We start from the raw sequence: 19,862 nt of genomic DNA, 5'->3' as shown, positions 1-19,862 counted from the left end.
TTGGCTTCGGCTAGGCGAGTGTCGGAATTGGCGGCTTTGTCTCATAAAAGCCCCTATCTGGTTTTCCATATGGATAGGGCGGAATTGCGGACCCGTCCTCAGTTCTTGCCTAAGGTGGTGTCATCTTTTCATATGAACCAACCTATTGTGATGCCTGTGGCTACGCGAGACTTGGAGGATTCCGAGTCCCTTGATGTAGTCAGGGCTTTGAAAATTTACGTGGCCAGAACGGCTAGAGTCAGAAAAACAGAAGCACTGTTTGTCCTATATGCAGCCAACAAGGTTGGCGCCCCTGCTTCAAAGCAGACTATTGCTCGCTGGATCTGTAACACGATTCAGCAGGCGCATTCTACGGCTGTATTGCCGTTACCTAAATCGGTCAAGGCCCATTCCACTAGGAAGGTGGGCTCATCTTGGGCGGCTGCCCGAGGGGTCTCGGCACTACAACTATGCCGAGCTACTACTTGGTCGGGTTCAAACACCTTTGCAAAGTTCTATAAGTTTGATACCCTGGCTGAGGAGAACCTCCTGTTTGCTCAATCGGTGCTGCAGAGTCATCCGCACTCTCCCGCCCGTTTGGGAGCTTTGGTATAATCCCCATGGTCCTTACGGAGTCCCCAGCATCCTCTAGGACGTAAGAGAAAATAAGATTTTAAACCTACCGGTAAATCTTTTTCTCGTAGTCCGTAGAGGATGCTGGGCGCCCGTCCCAAGTGCGGACTACTTCTGCAAGACTTGTATATAGTTTTGCTTACATAAGGGTTATGTTATAGTTTTCATCGGTTTTGGACTGATGCTACGTTGTTTTCATACTGTTAACTGGTTAGTATATACACAAGTTATACGGTGTGTTTGGTGTGGCTGGTATGAATCTTGCCCTTGGATTAACAAAAATCCTTTCCTCGTACTGTCCGTCTCCTCTGGGCACAGTTTCTCTAACTGAGGTCTGGAGGAGGGGCATAGAGGGAGGAGCCAGTGCACACCCACACCTAAAGTCTTTCTTAAAGTGCCATGTCTCCTGCGGAGCCCGTCTATCCCCATGGTCCTTACGGAGTCCCCAGCATCCTCTACGGACTACGAGAAAAAGATTTACCGGTAGGTTTAAAATCTTATTTTTTCTAAATAATGTTAAAAATATTGTATCAACACACGTTTCTAAAAATCCTCTACATTTACTAAGTCGTTGAGGTACATGAAGTAGTTAATTCAGAGTGCACGTTGACTTATTTATTACTCGTTTTATTGCTTAAAGGTTTATGGAAAAAAGGGACCATTAATTACAATAGCTAACGGCGCTGGAAGATAATTGATCCATATTAAATTAACGTGCAGCCGGTTACCAGGTTCTGGAAATGTGGCAGGAACTTGTGACATCTGTCCTGGCTAATTGGAGTGATTCAGATTTCAAATGGTCACAGCTAAGTGGCTACAGAAGCTGTGAGGGACTGTATTGCAGCAAAGCAATGAGAAAGGCAATTCAGATGCTAAATTGCAAGCCATAGAGAGAAGAAATAGTAGCAGGGAAAAAAAAGAAGTAATAAAGCCACTGTATAGGGCATTGGTGCGGCCTCATCTGGAATACTGTGTCCAGTGCTGGAGACCATATCTCCCGGGTAGCGTCTACTTACCCTTCATGGAGAGGACCTCCATGTCACAAGCGTAGTGAGACACCGAGACCGAAGCGTGGTGAGTGAAGCCAGCCTGTGAGGGTCCAATGGTGCATAGATAAAACAAAATAACCTCAAACAAACGGAGAATGGATAAAACATTAAGGTGATGTAAGGGCAGAAGTTCGCTTTTGCCCTCTTGTTCTGTAACTTCCTGGTCCTGATCACGATGGGAACATAGACAGAACGATATTTCCAGAAGGATATAAATACATTAGCATACAAAGAAGGGCAACTAAAATGTGGCATGGCCTACATCACAAAAAATGTACCCGGAAAGACTAAAAGATCGTAATATATATATAGTTTGGAGCAGAGAAGGGAAGGGGGACATGATAGAAACTTTCAAATGTAGCAAGGGTTTTAACGAAGTACAGGAGGGGAACATTCTTCAAAGGAAGAGAAGTATTAGAACACGAGGACATGCACTGAGACTGGAGGAATGTAGGTTCAGGGGAAATGTAATAAAAAAAATATTTCACAGAAAGGCTAGTGGATAAGTGGAATAGCCTCCCATCAGAGGTGGTAGAGGCTAACACAGTAGAGCATTTTAAACATACTTGAGATAGGCATATAAATATCCTTACAAAGACCTAAGGCTCAAATAGGGTTGAGGTTTCCTAAAGGATAAACAAAGGGGCAGACTAGATTGGCCAAGTGGTTCTTACCAGCTGTCAATATAATCTAATTTATTGAAATAACACAATTAAAATATTAATGAATTGACTGCAGTTAAATTAAATTGAAAAAAAAAAATCATTAAATAGCACATATTATAATGGATTATATCAAATGGAACTAATATGCAAAAATGTAAAGTAGCAGTAGACAGATACTAAAATAGCAGTAAGCTGAGTAAGGAAATGACTGTAAAGCATCTGGTAAATGCCTTACAGAATCTACTGAGTCCTACCAAAGTCTGGATGTATTCCTGCAATGTCCACGATCAAACACAAAGATCCATTCCTAGCTGTTCAAAACAGGTACTAGGAACACTAGTCCCTTTAGCAGAAAGTGAATCTATATTAATCACATATCTGGTTGGGTCATAACATGGAGCGTAGGAAGCTTTTCGGTACCCGTAGTCCCACTGTGTTGACGATTGTCAGCCACCCTAGACTCAGAGGGGGGAATTCAAATGTTTGAAATTCGGTTGGCTGTCTATTAGATAGAAAAAACAGACACCCAACTGACTTTTCAAACATTTGAATTCCCCCCAAAGTCTCTGTTAATGTCCTTCAAATAGGAGCATGCTGATAAAGGTGATCCTGAGTAAATTGGCTTAAGGAGGGTACTTGGAGCAATGTTCACTTAATTTCTAAGCAATCTGACTAGATTAGAAATTAGAAACACATCGCTCCATGTGTAGGGGTGCCGGCGACAGTGATGAGCGGTCACGCGCATCGCTGTCACTGATGCTAGATTGGCCTGCATGCAGTCACAATCTAGCAGGTCGCTCATTTCACCGCTGGTCTCGCTTGCTGGAGCCGGGTGGACGCTGCTGTGAGCGGCGGCTGTGACACATCCTCGGCGCTGCTCTCCCCCATCTGCCCGCCTCTCTCCCCCATCTCTGCTCCTGCATCTCACAAGCATGCGGATTGGCAGCTATTTCACCAATCCACGTGCTTTTCGACAAGTCGAATTCCTCGACTTGTTGAATAATTTGGGGTTATTTTGAATAGGTCGGAACCTTTTCCGACCTAAAAAAAAGTTGAAAAGTGACGTTTTTTCGACAGACGGCAGCTTTCGACTTCAATTGAATATACCCCTATATATATATAAAAGCGTAACTATTACATGATGTGACCTCACAGTTGCTTTAATACATAAGTTGTTTATAATTGCTGAGAATGTCATATTTAAATGGTGTAATAAAAAGTTTTATTTCCAAAAAAGCAAAAAAATCCAAAAAACCATAGAAAGTGTTTTACAGATTATAATGAAACAGGATACAGAGTGTTTTGAGAGACACAGTACTTGTAATGGCTTTAATGTATCAAGCAGTGGAAAGAGGGGACAAGTAGATCAGTGGAGAAGTTACCCATAGCAACCAAATAGCTTTAAGATAAAATGTATCAAGTATATTATGTTGAAGCTGATTAGTTGCTACAGAAAAACTTTTCCACTGGTTCACTTCTCTCTGTTCACTACTTGATACATCCTCCCCATAAGAGTAAAGGTATTGAGGAGCATTTTGATATGCTATTGGAACAGCATTTTTTTTTTGGGGGGGGGGGGGGGGGGTGTAGTAGGAGGGACGTGTTAAATTCAGTATTGAAATAAATAGTTACAGTAGGAGCTTTTTGGACCCTGTTTTTTGTTTTTTTTAGACTTTACTTAACTGTAGAAAATTAAAAAAATACCTTGGCGTTAATAAGAACCGTATAGAATTTGCACCAATCTATCGTTATAAATATATACAAAAAAAAAAATAATGTTCTGTATAATTAGAGCAGCTAGTTCTAATGTGAATAGGTGAAATAATCCACCAAAAAAATCTAAGCAAAAAATATATACTGTTGTAAAGAACTGTGCTTATATAGATAGATATATAACACTGGTAGGGCAGTGAGAGATCAAAACACATTATATATATATATATATATATATATATATATATATATATATATATATAAAATATCAATGTAATAACAATATATAAAACAGTTTATATAAAATAGTAATTAATAAAAATGTATCCAGATTGCTGTTAAACTTTAAAAATGCATGTAATAAGTTCTAATTTGCTGGTTTCAATAATAATTCCCTTTGTAAGGATCCCAGTATTGGTTGTGTTTTTCTTATATTGTTATTAAATTGAGATTATATACACATCATTTATATGTGTTTTCCTCTCTCACTGCCCTACCAGTGTTATCTATTTATATAAGTGCAGTTCTATTACTAGGGGGCGTATTCAATAACTGTCGGAAGCTGCCATCTTGTTGAAAAGACGGCAGCTTCCGACAGAAATAGGTCGGAAGGGGTTCCGACCTATTCATTAGAGGCAGTTTTTTTCCGACAAGTCGGGAATTCCCGACTTGTCGGAAAACACGTGGATCGGCGGAATAGCCGCCGATCCGTATGCTTCTGTCAGAAATGGGGCCAAATCTGACAGGTTTTGGCCCCCTTTCTGACAAACTCAATCCGACTTGAAAACAAGTCGGATTGAGGTGAGGAGACGGGGAGCGGTGCGGCGGGCTACGGGGATGAGAGGTACCTTGCTTGGCTGTCCCCCGGCTAGGCACCTCTCTCCCTGCAGCGCTTCCCCCCGCCGCCGCAGACATGTCCCCCCGCCGCCAGCTCCCCCCATCGGCCGCCGATCTTTGCTCCCCCTGCCGCCCAGCTCACCCCCGCCGCCATCCAACTCACCCCCGCCATCGGCCGCCCGCCCCCGTTACTCCCCCCAGCGGCAGGACAGGAACCCGGGTACGGCCAAATCCTACAGTCGGATTTGTCTCAAATCCGACAGTCCGATTTGTCTGTCCATTGAATAGGGGTTGTCAGATCCATTTCCGACAAATGCATGTCAGAATGGATCCGAATCTTATTGAATACACTCCTAGGTGGTTAATGTAATAGGGTGCGAGAAGCCAGAGATGCAGGAGTTTATGCGTGAATGCCTTTATTTTTAAAGCACCAGTCATTTACAATGCTGGGAAATTACAATTAAGTGCACATTGCAGGTAATTAGGGTAGGGAAATTTACCTGTGTGAGTAGAAAAGTGACAAAGTTCAAAAGAAGAAGGAAAGTGTCCTCATTGTGATTAGAAAAGTGCAATGCCTGGATAACCTGCGTCATAGAAGTGCACAAGGTACTGAAAAATATACTAATCCGTATTGCCTCTATGCATAGCACCTAAGAAAGAAGAATTAAAACTTATATTTGTAACCTCTTTTTTATACCATTTATTTTATGGCCAATTTAACAGCAAAGTCTTTTTGTTGACTTTTTTGACCCAGCGCTAGTTTTTCTCTAAAAGTATTTAGGGTAGACTAGATGGGCCAAGTGGTTCTAATGTGCTGTCAAATTCTGTTTCATTGGGGTATATTTACTAAAGTGCAGGTTTGTAGAAGTGGAGATGTTGCCCATAACAACCAATCAGATTACACTTATTATTTATCTAGCACCTTCTAGAAAATAATAGCTAGAATCTGATTGGTTGCTATGGACAACATCTCCAATTCTAAAAATCCTCACTTTAGAAAGTATACCCCTATGTTTCTATATACTGATCTTGCTTTATAGGAAAGGAATCCTGATGTAACAACCAAGCAGTTAGCTCCCTCTAGTGATCAACAGACAAACACACACTTACTTTGTACATCAATTATACAAGAAGATAATCTACATTGAATAGCATACTGCTGATAAATGCTTAGGCATTGGCATGAAAAGCGCAACTGCTTAATGAATGCGAAAACCTGTACTTTAGATATGTGGTTCACATGGCGTACACCACACTGTTTATATAAGTACAATGCGTTTTATATTCGCGCATGTACACAACACGTTCCCATATAGAGCAGTATATTTTTCTCTTACGTCCTACTGGATACTGGGGTTTTGTACTTTAGTACCATGGGAGTATAGATCGGGTCCACTGGAGCCTGGCACTTTAAACCTTTTAGTGTGTGTATGTGTGTGCTGGCTTCTCCCCTCTATGTCCCTCCTACCAGACTCAGGTTAGAAAAATGTGCCCAAGGAGCCGGGTGCACTTCTCTGGAGCGCCAGAGATTTTTCTTTTAATTTTAATTTAGTTTATTGTTTACAGGTAGCAGACAGACTACCTGCTTCGTGGGGCTTAGAGGGGGGACCGAACCAACCTCCTGAGGGTTAATGGTTCGTAATCCCAGCTGACAGATCACTGCGCTCCTGAGGTGCTGATCAGTCATCGTCCGTACGTGTGCCCACGCCAGCAGCTAGCCGCCACCCTCTAACAGATGCCGAAGACCAGGTGCGGTGAGTGTTACACCGGGGTTCTGGCTAGCGGGTCCCCGGTGCAGTTTGGCGGTATGTCAGGCGGCGGTCACGGGCCCGGAGCTGCGGTGCCCGCTGCGGATGGGACTGGCTCAGGGCTATTGCCCCACAGTGCTCACTGGGGGTTATTTTCCGAGTTGATCGTAGCTGTGCTAAATTTAGCACAGCTACGATCGTAAACTCAGACATGCTGGGGGACGCCCAGCAAGGGGCTAGTCCGCCCCGCATGTCAGTGCCGCCCCTCCCCCCCCCCGCACAAATACAAAAGCATCGCACAGAGGCGATGCCTTTTTATCTGTGGAGTAACTCCCGGCCAGGAGTTGTGTGTCGCTGCCGCGTGAGACGTCACGCAGCCGCCGCGCCATGCCCCCCCCCAACGGTCCGGCCACGCCTGCGTTTGCCAGACTGCGCCTACTAAACTGCGGCTTAACGCCGCCGTTCAGCCTCCTCCCGCCCGGCGACCGCCTCTGTCTCAGAGGCGATCGATGGGCACCGACGACTGCCATGCGCTGGCGCACTGCGGCGCCGGCGCATGCGCAGTTCCGACCCGATCGCTGCGCTGCGACAAACTGCAGCGAGCGATTGGGTCGGAATGACCCCCACTGTCAGGTAAGACTTTTTGTGAACTGTAACTGACATTTCCATGGTGTTTTACACTTGTGGCCAGTTTAATCTTATCATTGCAAGGGACGGGGCTTCCCGGAGCGGATCCAGCCATGGGAAGGTGCCGTTTTCCTGCTGCTGTGGATCGACAAGGCTGGATGCACGCTGTTCCTCCAGGACCCACGCTGTTACAGACTGTCTGAACTGGTACCAGGGGTCATAGACAGGGGGGAGCACGCCAGCGGTAAACCACTGCACTAATTTTACATACACTGTTTTTCATACATTGTGCTGCTGTGTTCTGTGTGCTGGGTCCGCTCCTCAGTGTCACTCCAAAGGGCTCTCTAGGGTCTGTGAGGGGTGTTGGGCAAAGGACTGCACTGTTATTTTCTGTCTTATGTCTGAAGACTTGGTTATGTGTGCTGCTTGTAATTTTACCCCATCTTCAGTGGGGTCTCTCATGTGTGAGCAATGTTCTTTGTCTCCTCAAGGGCCCAGCTCACAGGCACCTGACTGGTTGAACAGCTTTAAGAGCATGATTCACAATGTCAATTCTGAACTAGCTGCTGCTAAAAGGGAGAGACTGGTGTTAAAACACTCAATGGATTGTGTAGCTAAGGCAGGAGATTCCAGGAAGGCTTCGCAGCCCCCTCTAGTGGCTTCACACAAATGCTCACTGCCACAGGCTTTACAGTCCAATTCTGGTTCTGATCAGCCAGATGTGGATGATGATGATATGGATGAGGACAGCTTTCTGTCCCCTGGGTTGGAGGCCCTCATTTTCGCCATAAGAGAGGTCCTTCACATACCAGACCCGGAGGCGGAACCAGATGAGGAGTTATACTTTCATGTAAGACCCAAGAGTTCAGCTACTTTTCCGGTGTCTAAGGAGTTAAACTCCCTAGCCAGGGAGGCTTAATTAAACCCTGGTAAAAAAATTAAAAATTCCTCAGAGGTTTTTATCTACGTTTCCCCTTCCAGCTGAGGATAGGGAGGTCTGGGAAAACCCCCCATCGGTCGATACCTCTGTATCCAGACTGTCAAAAAAATTGGTACTGCCTGTCCCTGGGTATGTATCCCTGAAGGAACCTGCTGACCGTAAAATTGAGACAATGCTCAAGGCCATTTATACGGCAGCACAGCGCCCCACAATAGTTTGCGGGGTGGATCTCCAGGGCTGTGGTAAAGTGGTCTGATACTGTTATTGATGGTTTAGACTATCTACCCCGGGATGAAGTCATTACTCTGCTGCAACATATACAGGATGCTGCCAGTTTTATGAGCGAGGCTATAAAGGAGTTGTGCAAGATTAATGGCCGCACTACTGCTGTGGCGGTCTCAGCGAGCAGAGCTCTGTGGTTACGTCAATGGGTGGCGGACGCTGATTCCAAAATGGGTGTAGAAAATCTTCCCTTTACAGGTGATGCCTTGTTTGGAGACAAATTGAATAAGTGGATCTCCCAGGCAATGGCGGGTAAGTCTGCCTATCTGCAGCACCTGCTAGACGTTCTTACACCGAACCCTCCTTGCAGTCTTTTCATGTGGCAAGGTTCAGAGGAAGGGGCTGTGGGGTCTCCATCACTCCCAGAGGATCTTGTGGTAAGTCCCATAAACCTGCACCTGCACCCTGAACCAGACCACCTGATCCCCTGCCTCTAAACCTTCTGCGTGATGGTTGGCCCCAGCGACAAGGCGATTTTCAGGTAGGTGCAGCCTTTAACACTTTGCCCACGTGTGGGTGGAGTCCTGCTGGGATCCTTGGGTTAGGAATCTCATTTCCCATAGATATCGGCTGGAATTCCAAACACTACCTCCTCACAGGTTTTTCAAGTTGGGCTTACCAGCTTTACCCGCAGCAAAAGTTACCTTGCAAGAGGCTATTCAAAAACTCTTGCAGACAGGGGTGGTAGTTCCGGTACCTCCTCTGTTACGCTACAAGGTTTTTACTCCAGTCTTTTTGTCATTCCCAAACCAGACGGTTCGGTGCGCCCCATCTTGAATCTGAAGTCTCTCAACCCGTATCTGCGGGTGTTCAAATTCAAGATGGAGTCCCTGAGGGCGGTGGTGTCCGCTCTGGAGGAGGGGGAGTTCCTGGTGTCTCTGGATGTCAAGGATGCTTACCTTCACATTCCCGTGTGGCCTACTCAGCAGGCTTACCTCAGGTTTCAGGCCTTACCCTTTGAATTATCAACAGCTCCGAGGGTCTTCACCAAGGTCATAGCAGAGATGATGCTGCAACTGCGCATGATGGGAGTCAACATAGTCCCCTACTTGGATGATCTCCTAATCAAGGATGTGTCCAGGGAACGTCTGCTACACTGCATCGATCTGACAACTCGCTTTCTCACGGATCATGGATGGATCCTGAATTTCCAAAAATCTCACCTGGAACCGACCCAGCGTCTTCAGTTTCTGGGAATGATACTGGACACTGTATCTCAAAAGGTGTTTCTCCTGATGGACAAGGCCTCGGCTATCCAGGCATTGGGCCGCTCGGTACTCAGTCCTCGCAGGGTGTCTTTCCATCTTTGCATCAGATTACTGGGCAAGATGGTGGCTGCTTACGAGGCAATCCAATACGGCAGGTTTCATGCCCGGCAATTTTAAACTGGATCTGATGGACAAGTGGTCGGGTTCTCACCTGCATATGCATCAGGAAGTGACCCTCTCTCCGAAAGCCCGGATTTCTCTATTATGGTGACTTCAACTTCCTAACCTGGTAGAGGGCAGATGTTTCAATATCCACCCGTGGATTCTACTGACAATTGATGCCAGCCTCCGGGGTTGGGAAGCGATGACCCAAGGGGCCCAGTTCCAAGCGTCAGTTCTGGAATCGACTTTACCAATAAACATCCTGGAACTCAGGGCAGTTTACAATGCTCTTCTACAAGCCTCCCATCTCCTGAAGGGTCAGGCGATCCAGGTTCAATCAGACAATGCCACGGCAGTGGCGTACATAAACTGACAAGGGGGAACAAGAAACAGAGCGGTGATGCAAGAGGTGTCAAAAGTTCTTCTCTGGGCGGTGGCCAACGCAAGGCCATCTCAGCCATATTCATTCCAGGAGTAGACAACTGGGAAGCAGACTTCCTCAGCAGGCACGACCTCCATCCAGGGGAATGGGGCCTTCATCCCCAGGTGTTTGAACAGTTAATTCACCGGTGGGGCTGTCTGCAGATAGATCTGATGGCTTCTCGTCTCAACAAGAAGCTATGCCGTCACTGTTCCAGAACGAGGGATCCGCCGGCCATAGCAGTGGATGCGCTGACGGCACCATGGATGTGGATGTGCTCCGGATTGGCCTTGACGGGCATGGTACTTGGACCTCCTGGCCATGGCTCTAGAGGACTATGGTCCAGGCCAGGAAGATGGTAACGTCAAAATATTATCATTGTATCTGGAAAAAGTATGTTTCCTGGTGTGAAAGCAGAAAGGTTTCTCCTGTGGAATTTAGAATTGGTCGGTTTCTACTTTTCCTACAAGCGGGAGTGGATATGGGCCTACGCTTAGGCTCCTTTAAAGTCCAGATTTCAGTGCTCTCTATTTTCATCCAGAAACAGCTTGCCATGTTGCTGAAGTACAGATGTTCCTGAAGGGTGTTCTTCATATGCAACCCAACCCCCTATGTACCTCCCACAGCTCCGTGGGACCTCTATGTGATTCTGTCTTTTCTCCAATCGGATTAGTTTGAACCCTTACATAGGGTGGAGTTGAAATTTCTCACCTGGAAGACGGTGATGTTATTGGCATTGGCGTCAGCCAGGCGTGTCTCTTAATTAGGGGCCTTGTCCTGCAAGGGTCCTTATTTGATTTTTCATGAAGACATGGCGGAACTTAGGATCCGTCATCAGTTTTTGCCGAAGGTGGTGTCAGCTTTTCATGTGAATCAACCTATTGTGGTTCCGGTGTTGTCTGACGTTTCCGTTGGTCCTGAGTCCTTGGATGTGGTCAGGGCTCTGAAGATTTATGTCAAACGGACGGCCCGTCATCGGAAATCTGACTCGCTGTTTGTCCTTTATGATGTCTCCAAAATTGGTCGGTCGTCTTCTAAGCAATCTATTGCTCGTTGGCTCAGGTTGACCATTCAACAGGCCTATACTTCGGCGGCTCTGCCTTTGCCGGCATCTATTCAGGCCCACTCGACGAGGTCGGTGGGCTCTTCCTGGGCGGCTGCCCGGGGGGATTTCGGCACTACAGTTGTGCCGAGCTGCAACTTGGTCTGGTTCAAACACCTTTGTAAAATTCTGTAGGTTCGATACCTTGGCAAAGGATGACCTTCAGTTTGGTCAGGCGGTTTTGAAAGGGTCTCAGCACTCTCCCACCCGTTTGGGAGCTTTGGGACTTCCCCATGGTACTAAAGTACAATACCCCAGTATCCACTAGGACGTAAGAGAAAATAGGAATTTAATACCTACTGGTAATTACTTCTCTCCAAGTCGTAGTGGATACTGGGCGCCCGCCTCAGTGCTTCGTACCTGCTTACCTGTGTAAGTATTTAGTTGGACCGACGTTGTGGTCCCGTTATATTGTTAGGATAGCTGTGCTATCCGGGTTAGGTTGGTGATGCTATCCTCTGTTCCGGTTAGCGCCCTCCTGTCAATATGGTTGTGTGTTGGCGTCTTGCCTCACCACTGTTGTTTCTTAGTTTTCCTAGACTGAGTCTGGTAGGAGGGGCATAGAGGGGAGGAGCCAGCACACACATACACACTAAAAGTTTTAAAGTGCCAGGCTCCAGTGGACCCGATCTATACCCCCATGGTACTAAAGTACAAGACCCCAGTATCCACTACGGACTAGGAGAAAAGGAATTACCGGTAGGTATTAAATTCCTATTTTTTAATTACTGCATCATGCTTTACAATGACTGAAATGGAGACGGCAACTTACAAAATTTGCATTACGGCGCATTCAGGGGCAATTCTAAATACACATGGGTGTGAACACATGGAATAGAATGGATTTAATATTTAGATTCATTTGAATATCTGGCATTCGTACAGTATAAAAAATGCAGAATTTCCTTTAGCCTTTTATTTGCTTTAGTCTGTGGCTTATTTAGAAAATTGTTATGGATGATCTATTTAGAGGAAATAAGCTGTGTCCCGTGATGAGCACTGTATTGTAGTGATCATTGTAGTGCACATTCTGATTAGTGTACATTCTTTGTGCCCTGTAACGGTGAATGGAGAAAACAGGAGAACTTTTAAAACTGAAAACCTATTTTTCAATAACTTTTTTGCCCTGTATAGCAATACGTTCACTGTACAGTTAAGTTTTATGATGTCTTGTCTAGGTGGGATGGGTGTTCAGAATTTGTGAACGTAAAGGAAATTGGTAAAAGTGCTGGCTAAGGGTGTTACTGCTTGAGCCTGTTTGGTATTTGCAGGTAGCTTAGAGAAATAGGGGATGCATGGATGCTATATAAGCAAACAATATGCAGAGATATTTGTTAAGGCACATACACACTAGAAGATATTTTCCATAGATATGAGCGATAACGATGGTTGTGAACGATCAAATTGTTCAGATCGTTCTAGTATGTACACAGCAAACGATAAATGATGCGCGCACCTGCGCTTGTTGAAGCATGTTGTCAGTCGTCCATGCATGCAGCTCAATCCCCACAATCCTAGCAGAGCAGATCGTTCATCGTTCAGATCGTTTGTAAAAAAGCTCAGTGTGTACACTCAATCTCGTTTGTCAGGGAGTTCAAGAGAAATTGCTCATCTTCCACATTGTTCATCTTATACAGAGTAGTTATATTGGAAGGGGTTAAGGGCCATACACACTAGATGACTTTTTTAAAAGAATTGAATATATCGTTCAAGTTGTCTAGTGTGTATGGTCCCCCCGACGGCCGATGCGCGCACCCATGCTCGTTAAGAGCAGGTCGCGGGTCGGCCGTGCATGCATCTCAATATGAGCAATGTCACTTGTGACATCGCTCATCACGGCATGTGTGTATGGAGCCACGATGAACAATGTTCACAATGTGACATTGCTCCTCCTACCCGGTAGCAGCTTCCTCCCCGGCAGCGACTTCCTCCCCAGCAGCGGCTCCACGGAGATGCTGAGCGGCTCCCGTCAGCGGTTTCCATCAGCTGCTCAGCTAGACATTCTAGCTGTGGCTCTGACGGGAGCTGCTGACAGGAGCTGCTCAGCGTCTCCGTCATAATTTCTCCCACTGCCCCGCCAATGAGTTTTCTCCCACTGCCCCACCAATGAAGTTTTTTATAACCCACCACCCCACCAATTATATTTCCACTATGCCACCAACTTAATAAAAAATTAATTATCATGGGTTTATATATATATATATATACAGGTACACCACCGATTTTCCGGCATCCTCGGTTCCAGTGCCATGCCGGATTATCGATTTTGCCGGATTAATGGTGGAAACTAATTTTGCACTTCAGAACATTTCTAAAGCAATAAATAGTAAAATATATGCTACAGTATAATATTAATTAATGAATAAACACAGTAGTGTATGCAAAACTGTTTATAAGCAAAACCGGTATCAGCTCAGGCTGTGTATTCCGCCCATGTGCGGTACTTGCTGTGACCTTGGACGCCATAACAGCCCCACTGATGCTTGCTGTGTCACCTGCAGTGTCCGTGGAAGCTGTACCCACTGACACTTGCGCGTATTGCGTGTTACGCCCATGCGCAGAAAATGTTCCGGATTAAAGGATGTCCCTAACCCCCTTTAATCCGGACAAATCAAAATTGTCCGGATTAAAAGAGGTTCCGGATCATCGGTTGCCGGAAAATCGGTGGTGTACCTGTATATATATATATATGTATATATTTATATATAAATGTATATTATTTATGAACCTACTAAAATGATTTTTTTATTAAGTTGGTGGCACAGTGTAAATTGGTGGGGCAGTAGGTGGAAAAAACTTCATTGGTTCCCCCTTCTACAGCCCTGCCCACACACACAGAAATGCCTCCCCAATATTAAAATATTTAAAAGTGCCAATTCCAAAGATATATTTCGTCTTTCAAATTGTTTGAAATATTGCTTAAGGGCCCTACATATTGGCCGATCCGCCGCCGAGCTACCCGGCGGCGGATACCGCCGACGGGTGACCCGGCAGCGAGGGGGGGGGGGGGCAGTGACGGGGGGAGTGAAGTTTCTTCACTCCCCCCGTCACCTGGCTCCGTAGCAGTGCAGGCAAATATGGACGAGATCGTCTATATTGACCTGCATGCACAGCAGACGGGGCACCAGCGATGAACGAGCGCGGGGCCTCGCATCGTTCATCGCTGGTGCCTCCACACTCAAAGATATGAACGGTATCTCGTTCATTAATGAACGAGATTGTTCATATCTTTGAGTGATGTCGGCCAGTGTGTAGGGCCTACTAGTGTGTACACTCAATTTCATTTGTCAGGGCTCTGGGAAGTTCAAGAAAAATTGCTCATCTTCCACATTGTTCATCTTTCACATTGGTCATGTCTTATAGTGTGTAGGGCCCTTTAGCCTGAAGGTTGATGATATATGCCATTACTCATATTGCATTGCTCAGTTTCCATCTGTATAAAAGACTGCAAACCAAATCCAAATGTCTATTCTCTGCACAAACTGTCTGTGCTGATACTGGCGTTACATAGTTTTACGCAAAGCTCCATAATTTGGTCACTGCTTTGTCTGTAACATATATTTTACAAATTGTGAAAGATTTGACCTTGATGGCTGTAAATGCAATGATTGTGGGGAATTATACTGACCTAATACTCTAATACCTAAGTATTAACTGTTATGTTATAGTATATACATATTTGCCTTATTTGTAATATTTTTAGATCTTGTCAATATTTCACTACCAAAAACCTATGTTGTTTTATTGTGCTTCTGTTTGCAGGTTATAGAGACTTTATCCAAACTCTCCCATACTCCTAATGCTCAGATGTGTGGTATCAGGTCAGTTATCATCTATTCATACTATAAAAAAACCAAATATGTAAACAGGTTAATTATGAATATCCTGTGAAATCGGTTCTACCTATATTTTAAAAAAAAAGAATAAGAATATTCCTTTTATTATCCCATTATTTGTCTTGGTGGTTCAATTATTTATGTTCAGATCATAAGTCACTGTCTCAGTGATTTAGCAGAAAATAGAAATATTTAATTTAACTGGATAATAATTTAATTGTGTTAAGTATTTGACTTCGCTTCAATCTGCCCATAGGTCCTATAATTTAAGAATATTATATGCACAGCAATCCACTCAAATCCATTATAGTACACGTAATGACCCCTGCCCCAAGGTCATTGCCGCGTTACTGCTCTAGGCCACTTGCAGCGGGAGTTCGATGCTGAACAATGCTGTAGGCCACTTGCATCTAAAGAGTCAGGGCTGCCAGAGCATCTAGTGCTTTAGCATACATTCCTATGTAGATCATTTTAGGGCAATGAATTGTGTAGTCTGGATTGAGATAAATTGTGGCATAACTTTTATTTACCTTTTTTGTTCTACTTCAATTAAACAAATATTGTTGTATCCATAAAACATAATGCCACTGTATATTATAACACGGAAGAATAAATATTATGGGCTGTATTCAATAAGAGTCGGAAACTGCCGTCTTGTCGGAAAGACGGCAGTTTCCGACTGGAATAGGGGCACATTTTTTCCGAAAAGTCGGGTAACCCGACTTAACGGAATGCTGTCGGAAAGCAGGTGGATCGGCGGAATACCAGCTGATCTACCTGCTGCTGTCGGAAACGGGGCCAAATCAGACAGGTTTTGGCCCCCTTTCCGACAAACTCAATCTGACTTGAAAACAAGTCAAATTGAGGTGAGGAGACGGGGAGAGGTGCAGCGGGCTACGGGGATGAGAGTAGTACCTATAGTGCCTCGCCCGCCGCGCAGACATCACTCCCGCTGCCAGCTCCGGCCACCGCTGGAAGCTCCCCCGCCGGCTGCCTCACGCTGCTCCCCCCTGCCGCAGCACAGTGCTCCCTTGCCGGCCGCCTCACGATGCTTCCCCCGCCGCTGCTGTCAGCACACCCGACAGCCGCTGACAGCAGCGGCGGGAATGGCCAAATCCGACAGTCAGATTTGGCCGCTCTTTGAATAGGGGTTGTCGGGTCCATTCTGACGACTGCATGTCGGAATGGACCCGACTCTTATTGAATATACCCCTTTATGCAGGTTTTATGTAGGTTTCATGGTTGCATCTATCATGCAGCACAATAAGAAAATCCTTGAATATTACATTTACAAGAAAATCTCTGTTATGGGGAAAGATAAGACAAAGGAGAAATATACTTATTATCCATCCAGAGAAAACCCATTAGGAACTAAAGTATATCAGCATTTAATCACTTATCACAGTAATTAATTATTTACTTTCCTCACTTATGACTTAGAGACATTATCTCTGTGACACAAATATTACACTTTTGTGGTCAGGAAAACTTCACATAAAGTGGTAATGTCCTGGCATTATACTACCCTAACACACAGCAATATTATACTACCCTAACACACAGCAATATTATACTACCCTAACACACAGCAATATTATACTACCCTAGCATACAGCAATATTATACTACCCTAACACACAGCAATATTATACTACCCTAACACACAGCAATATTATACTACCCTAACACACAGCAATATTATACTACCCTAACACACAGCAATATTATACTACCCTAACACACAGCAATATTATACTACCCTAACACACAGCAATATTATACTACCCTAACACACAGCAATATTATACTACCCTAACACACAGCAATATTATACTACCCTAACACACAGCAATATTATACTACCCTAACACACAGCAATATTATACTACCCTAGCATACAGCAATATTATACTACCCTAACACACAGCAATATTATACTACCCTAACACACAGCAATATTATACTACCCTAACACACAGCAATATTATACTACCCTAACACACAGCAATATTATACTATCCTAACACATAGCAATATTATACTGTGCTAACACACAGCAATATTATACTACCCTAAAGGGCCCTACACACTAGCCGATCCGCCGCCGAGCTGCCCGACGGCGGATACGGCCGACGAGCGACCCGGCAGCGGGGGGGCAGTGACGGGGGGAGTGAAGTTTCTTCACTCCCCCCGTCATGCGGCTCCATTGAAGTGCAGGCAAATATGGACGAGATCGTCCATATTGGCCTGCATGCACAGCCGCATCGGTAATCGCTGGAGCCTCCACACTGAAAGATATGAACGAGTTCTCGTTCATTTATGAACGAGATCGTTCATATCTTTCAAAAAATCAGCCAGTGTGTAGGGCCTATAACACATAGCAATATTATACTACCCTAACACACAGCAATATTATACTGTCCTAACATAGAACAATATTATTCTACCCTAATACACAGCAATATTATACTACCCTAAAGGGGGGTATACACAGGAGAGATGTGTGCTGAGTGATGCGGGGGGAGAACGGGGGCCGCTCATTTCACCCAGCGGGAAATGAGCGACCTGCTAGATTGGCAGCGGCGATAGCGATGTGCGGGGCCGCCCATCGCTATTGCTGAGGGGGCTACACACAAGTGATCTGTGCTTAAAATCTAAGCAATCTAGTTAGATTGCTTAGATTTTAAGCATGGATCTCTCTGTGAGTACCCCCCTTTACACACAACAATATTATACTGTCCTAACACACAGCAATATTATAGTGTCCTAATACACAGAAATTGTGACAAGGATCACAAACACGGGGACTCAGATAAACACTTTCAGTGTTTATTTTGAACAGCAAGTCACCACATAGCAAGTTAAATCCATATGCAATCGGTATTACAGGCAGTAGCATACAGGCACTCTCAGCATGGCAGACTCCTCCTCCCTTAGCTTCAACCACCCTGGTGAAGCTACACTATTTTCAGGTGAGCTCTCTGCCTCGCCGACCCCTACCCGTGTCATCCGCCCAGGTACATAGCCTTCCACTACCTTCCAGAGGTCACCCACCTCGCCGCCTTCCTCCTCCCGTAGCCTCACCGTAGGGTTGCTTGGAGGAACAGGACCTACAAACCTCCTGGAAAGGGCATCAGCATTGAGATGCTGTTTCCCCGGATGATGCTTCACCTCAAACTTAAATGGCTGCAAAGCCAAAAACCAACGAGCATTCACCTCTTTGTTTGTATGCATCCACTGTAAGGGTGCATGGTCTGTGACCAACAAAATCTCTCGTCCCAATAAATAATACCTTAATGACTCAACTGCCCATTTAATGGCCAAGCACTCCTGCTCTACAGTTGAGTACCTGCACTCCCTGGGCAATAATTTACGGCTAAGGTAGAGGATGGGCTTCTCTCCATCTACCTCTTGGGATAGGACTGCTCCTAATCCTGTCCCAGAGGCATTCGTTTGTTACACAAATTGCTTTTTAAAGTCAGGAGTTTGCAAGACAGGCTCAGTACACAAAGCTTGTCTCAAATCCTGCCAAGCAGTTTTCACTGGTCCAGACCACGTTATCTTGTCTGGGAATTATTTTTTCAAGACATTCGGTTAGTGGAGCCGCTCTAGCGGCGAAATCTCAAATGAACCTGCGATAATATTCGACCAAAATTCATATTTTTCTGAATGAGGTTAAAGTTCAAACACGAATGACATAGAATGTGTGAATTTGCAATTTTTTGAATTTTTTACGCCACATTTACTATGCTGTCGTATTCTGCATTTTCGTTTTTTCCGATGTCGATGTCATTCGTAATTTCGGCCAGTGTTTTACGGGAGTGAATAGTAAAACACTGCCGACATTAACACAATGAATCTCGGCCAGATCTGTGAGATCCGTGCAGGGCTTCATTGTGCACCTTTAAAAAAAATAATAAAGTGTTAAAAATCAAGAAAAAAATTGCGTGGGGTCCCCCCTCCTAAGCAAAACCAGCCTCGGGCTCTTTGAGCCGGTCCTGGTTGTAAAGATATGGGAAAAAAATTGACAGGGGTTCCCCCATATTTAAACAACTAGCACCGGGCTCTGCACCTGGTCCTGGTGCCAAAAATACGGGGGACAAAAAGCGTAGGGGTCCCCCATATTTTTAACACCGGCACCGGGCTCCACTAGTCAGAGAGATAATGCCACAGCCGGGGGACACTTTTATATAGGTCCCTGCGGCCCTGGCATTAAATCACTAACTAGTCACCCCTGGCTGGGGTACCCTGGAGGAGTGGGGACCCCTTAAATCAAGGCCCCCCCTCCAGCCACCCAAGGGCCAGGGGTGAAGCCCGAGGCTGTCCCCCCCCATCCAAGGGCGGCGGATGGGGGGCTGATAGCCAAGTGTAATAAAAAGAATATTGTTTTTTGTAGCAGTACTACAAGTCCCAGCAAGCCTCCCCCGCAAGCTGGTACTTGGAGAACCACAAGTACCAGCATGCGGTGGAAAAATGGGCCTGCTGGTACCTGTAGTACTACTACAAAAAAATACCCAACAAAAAACAGTACACACACACCGTGACAGTAAAACTTTATTACATACATGCACACCTACATACACACATACTTACCTATGTTCACACGAGGCTCGGTCCACTTCTCCATGTAGAATCCACGGGGTACCTGTGAATAAAATTA

At 45.2% G+C, this 19,862-nt stretch overlaps 1 protein-coding gene across 2 annotated transcripts in view; it reads left to right on the top strand.

Annotated features, from left to right (window-relative positions):
- VAV3 (vav guanine nucleotide exchange factor 3) overlaps positions 1–19,862 on the top strand; it is a 546,183-nt gene that overhangs the window by 251,782 nt on the left and 274,539 nt on the right. For both annotated transcript variants that reach the window (XM_063940113.1, XM_063940112.1), the window contains exon 3: positions 15,129–15,187. In XM_063940113.1, coding sequence (XP_063796183.1) covers positions 15,129–15,187 — 59 coding nt within the window. The remainder of the gene's footprint in view (positions 1–15,128; positions 15,188–19,862) is intronic.

This window comes from Pseudophryne corroboree, chromosome 9 (assembly GCF_028390025.1).
Source record: "Pseudophryne corroboree isolate aPseCor3 chromosome 9, aPseCor3.hap2, whole genome shotgun sequence".
In the NCBI taxonomy this organism is placed as follows: domain Eukaryota; kingdom Metazoa; phylum Chordata; class Amphibia; order Anura; family Myobatrachidae; genus Pseudophryne; species Pseudophryne corroboree.
The sequence above is the reverse complement of the archived record's forward strand: the minus strand, read 5'-3'. Positions and strand labels throughout refer to the sequence as shown.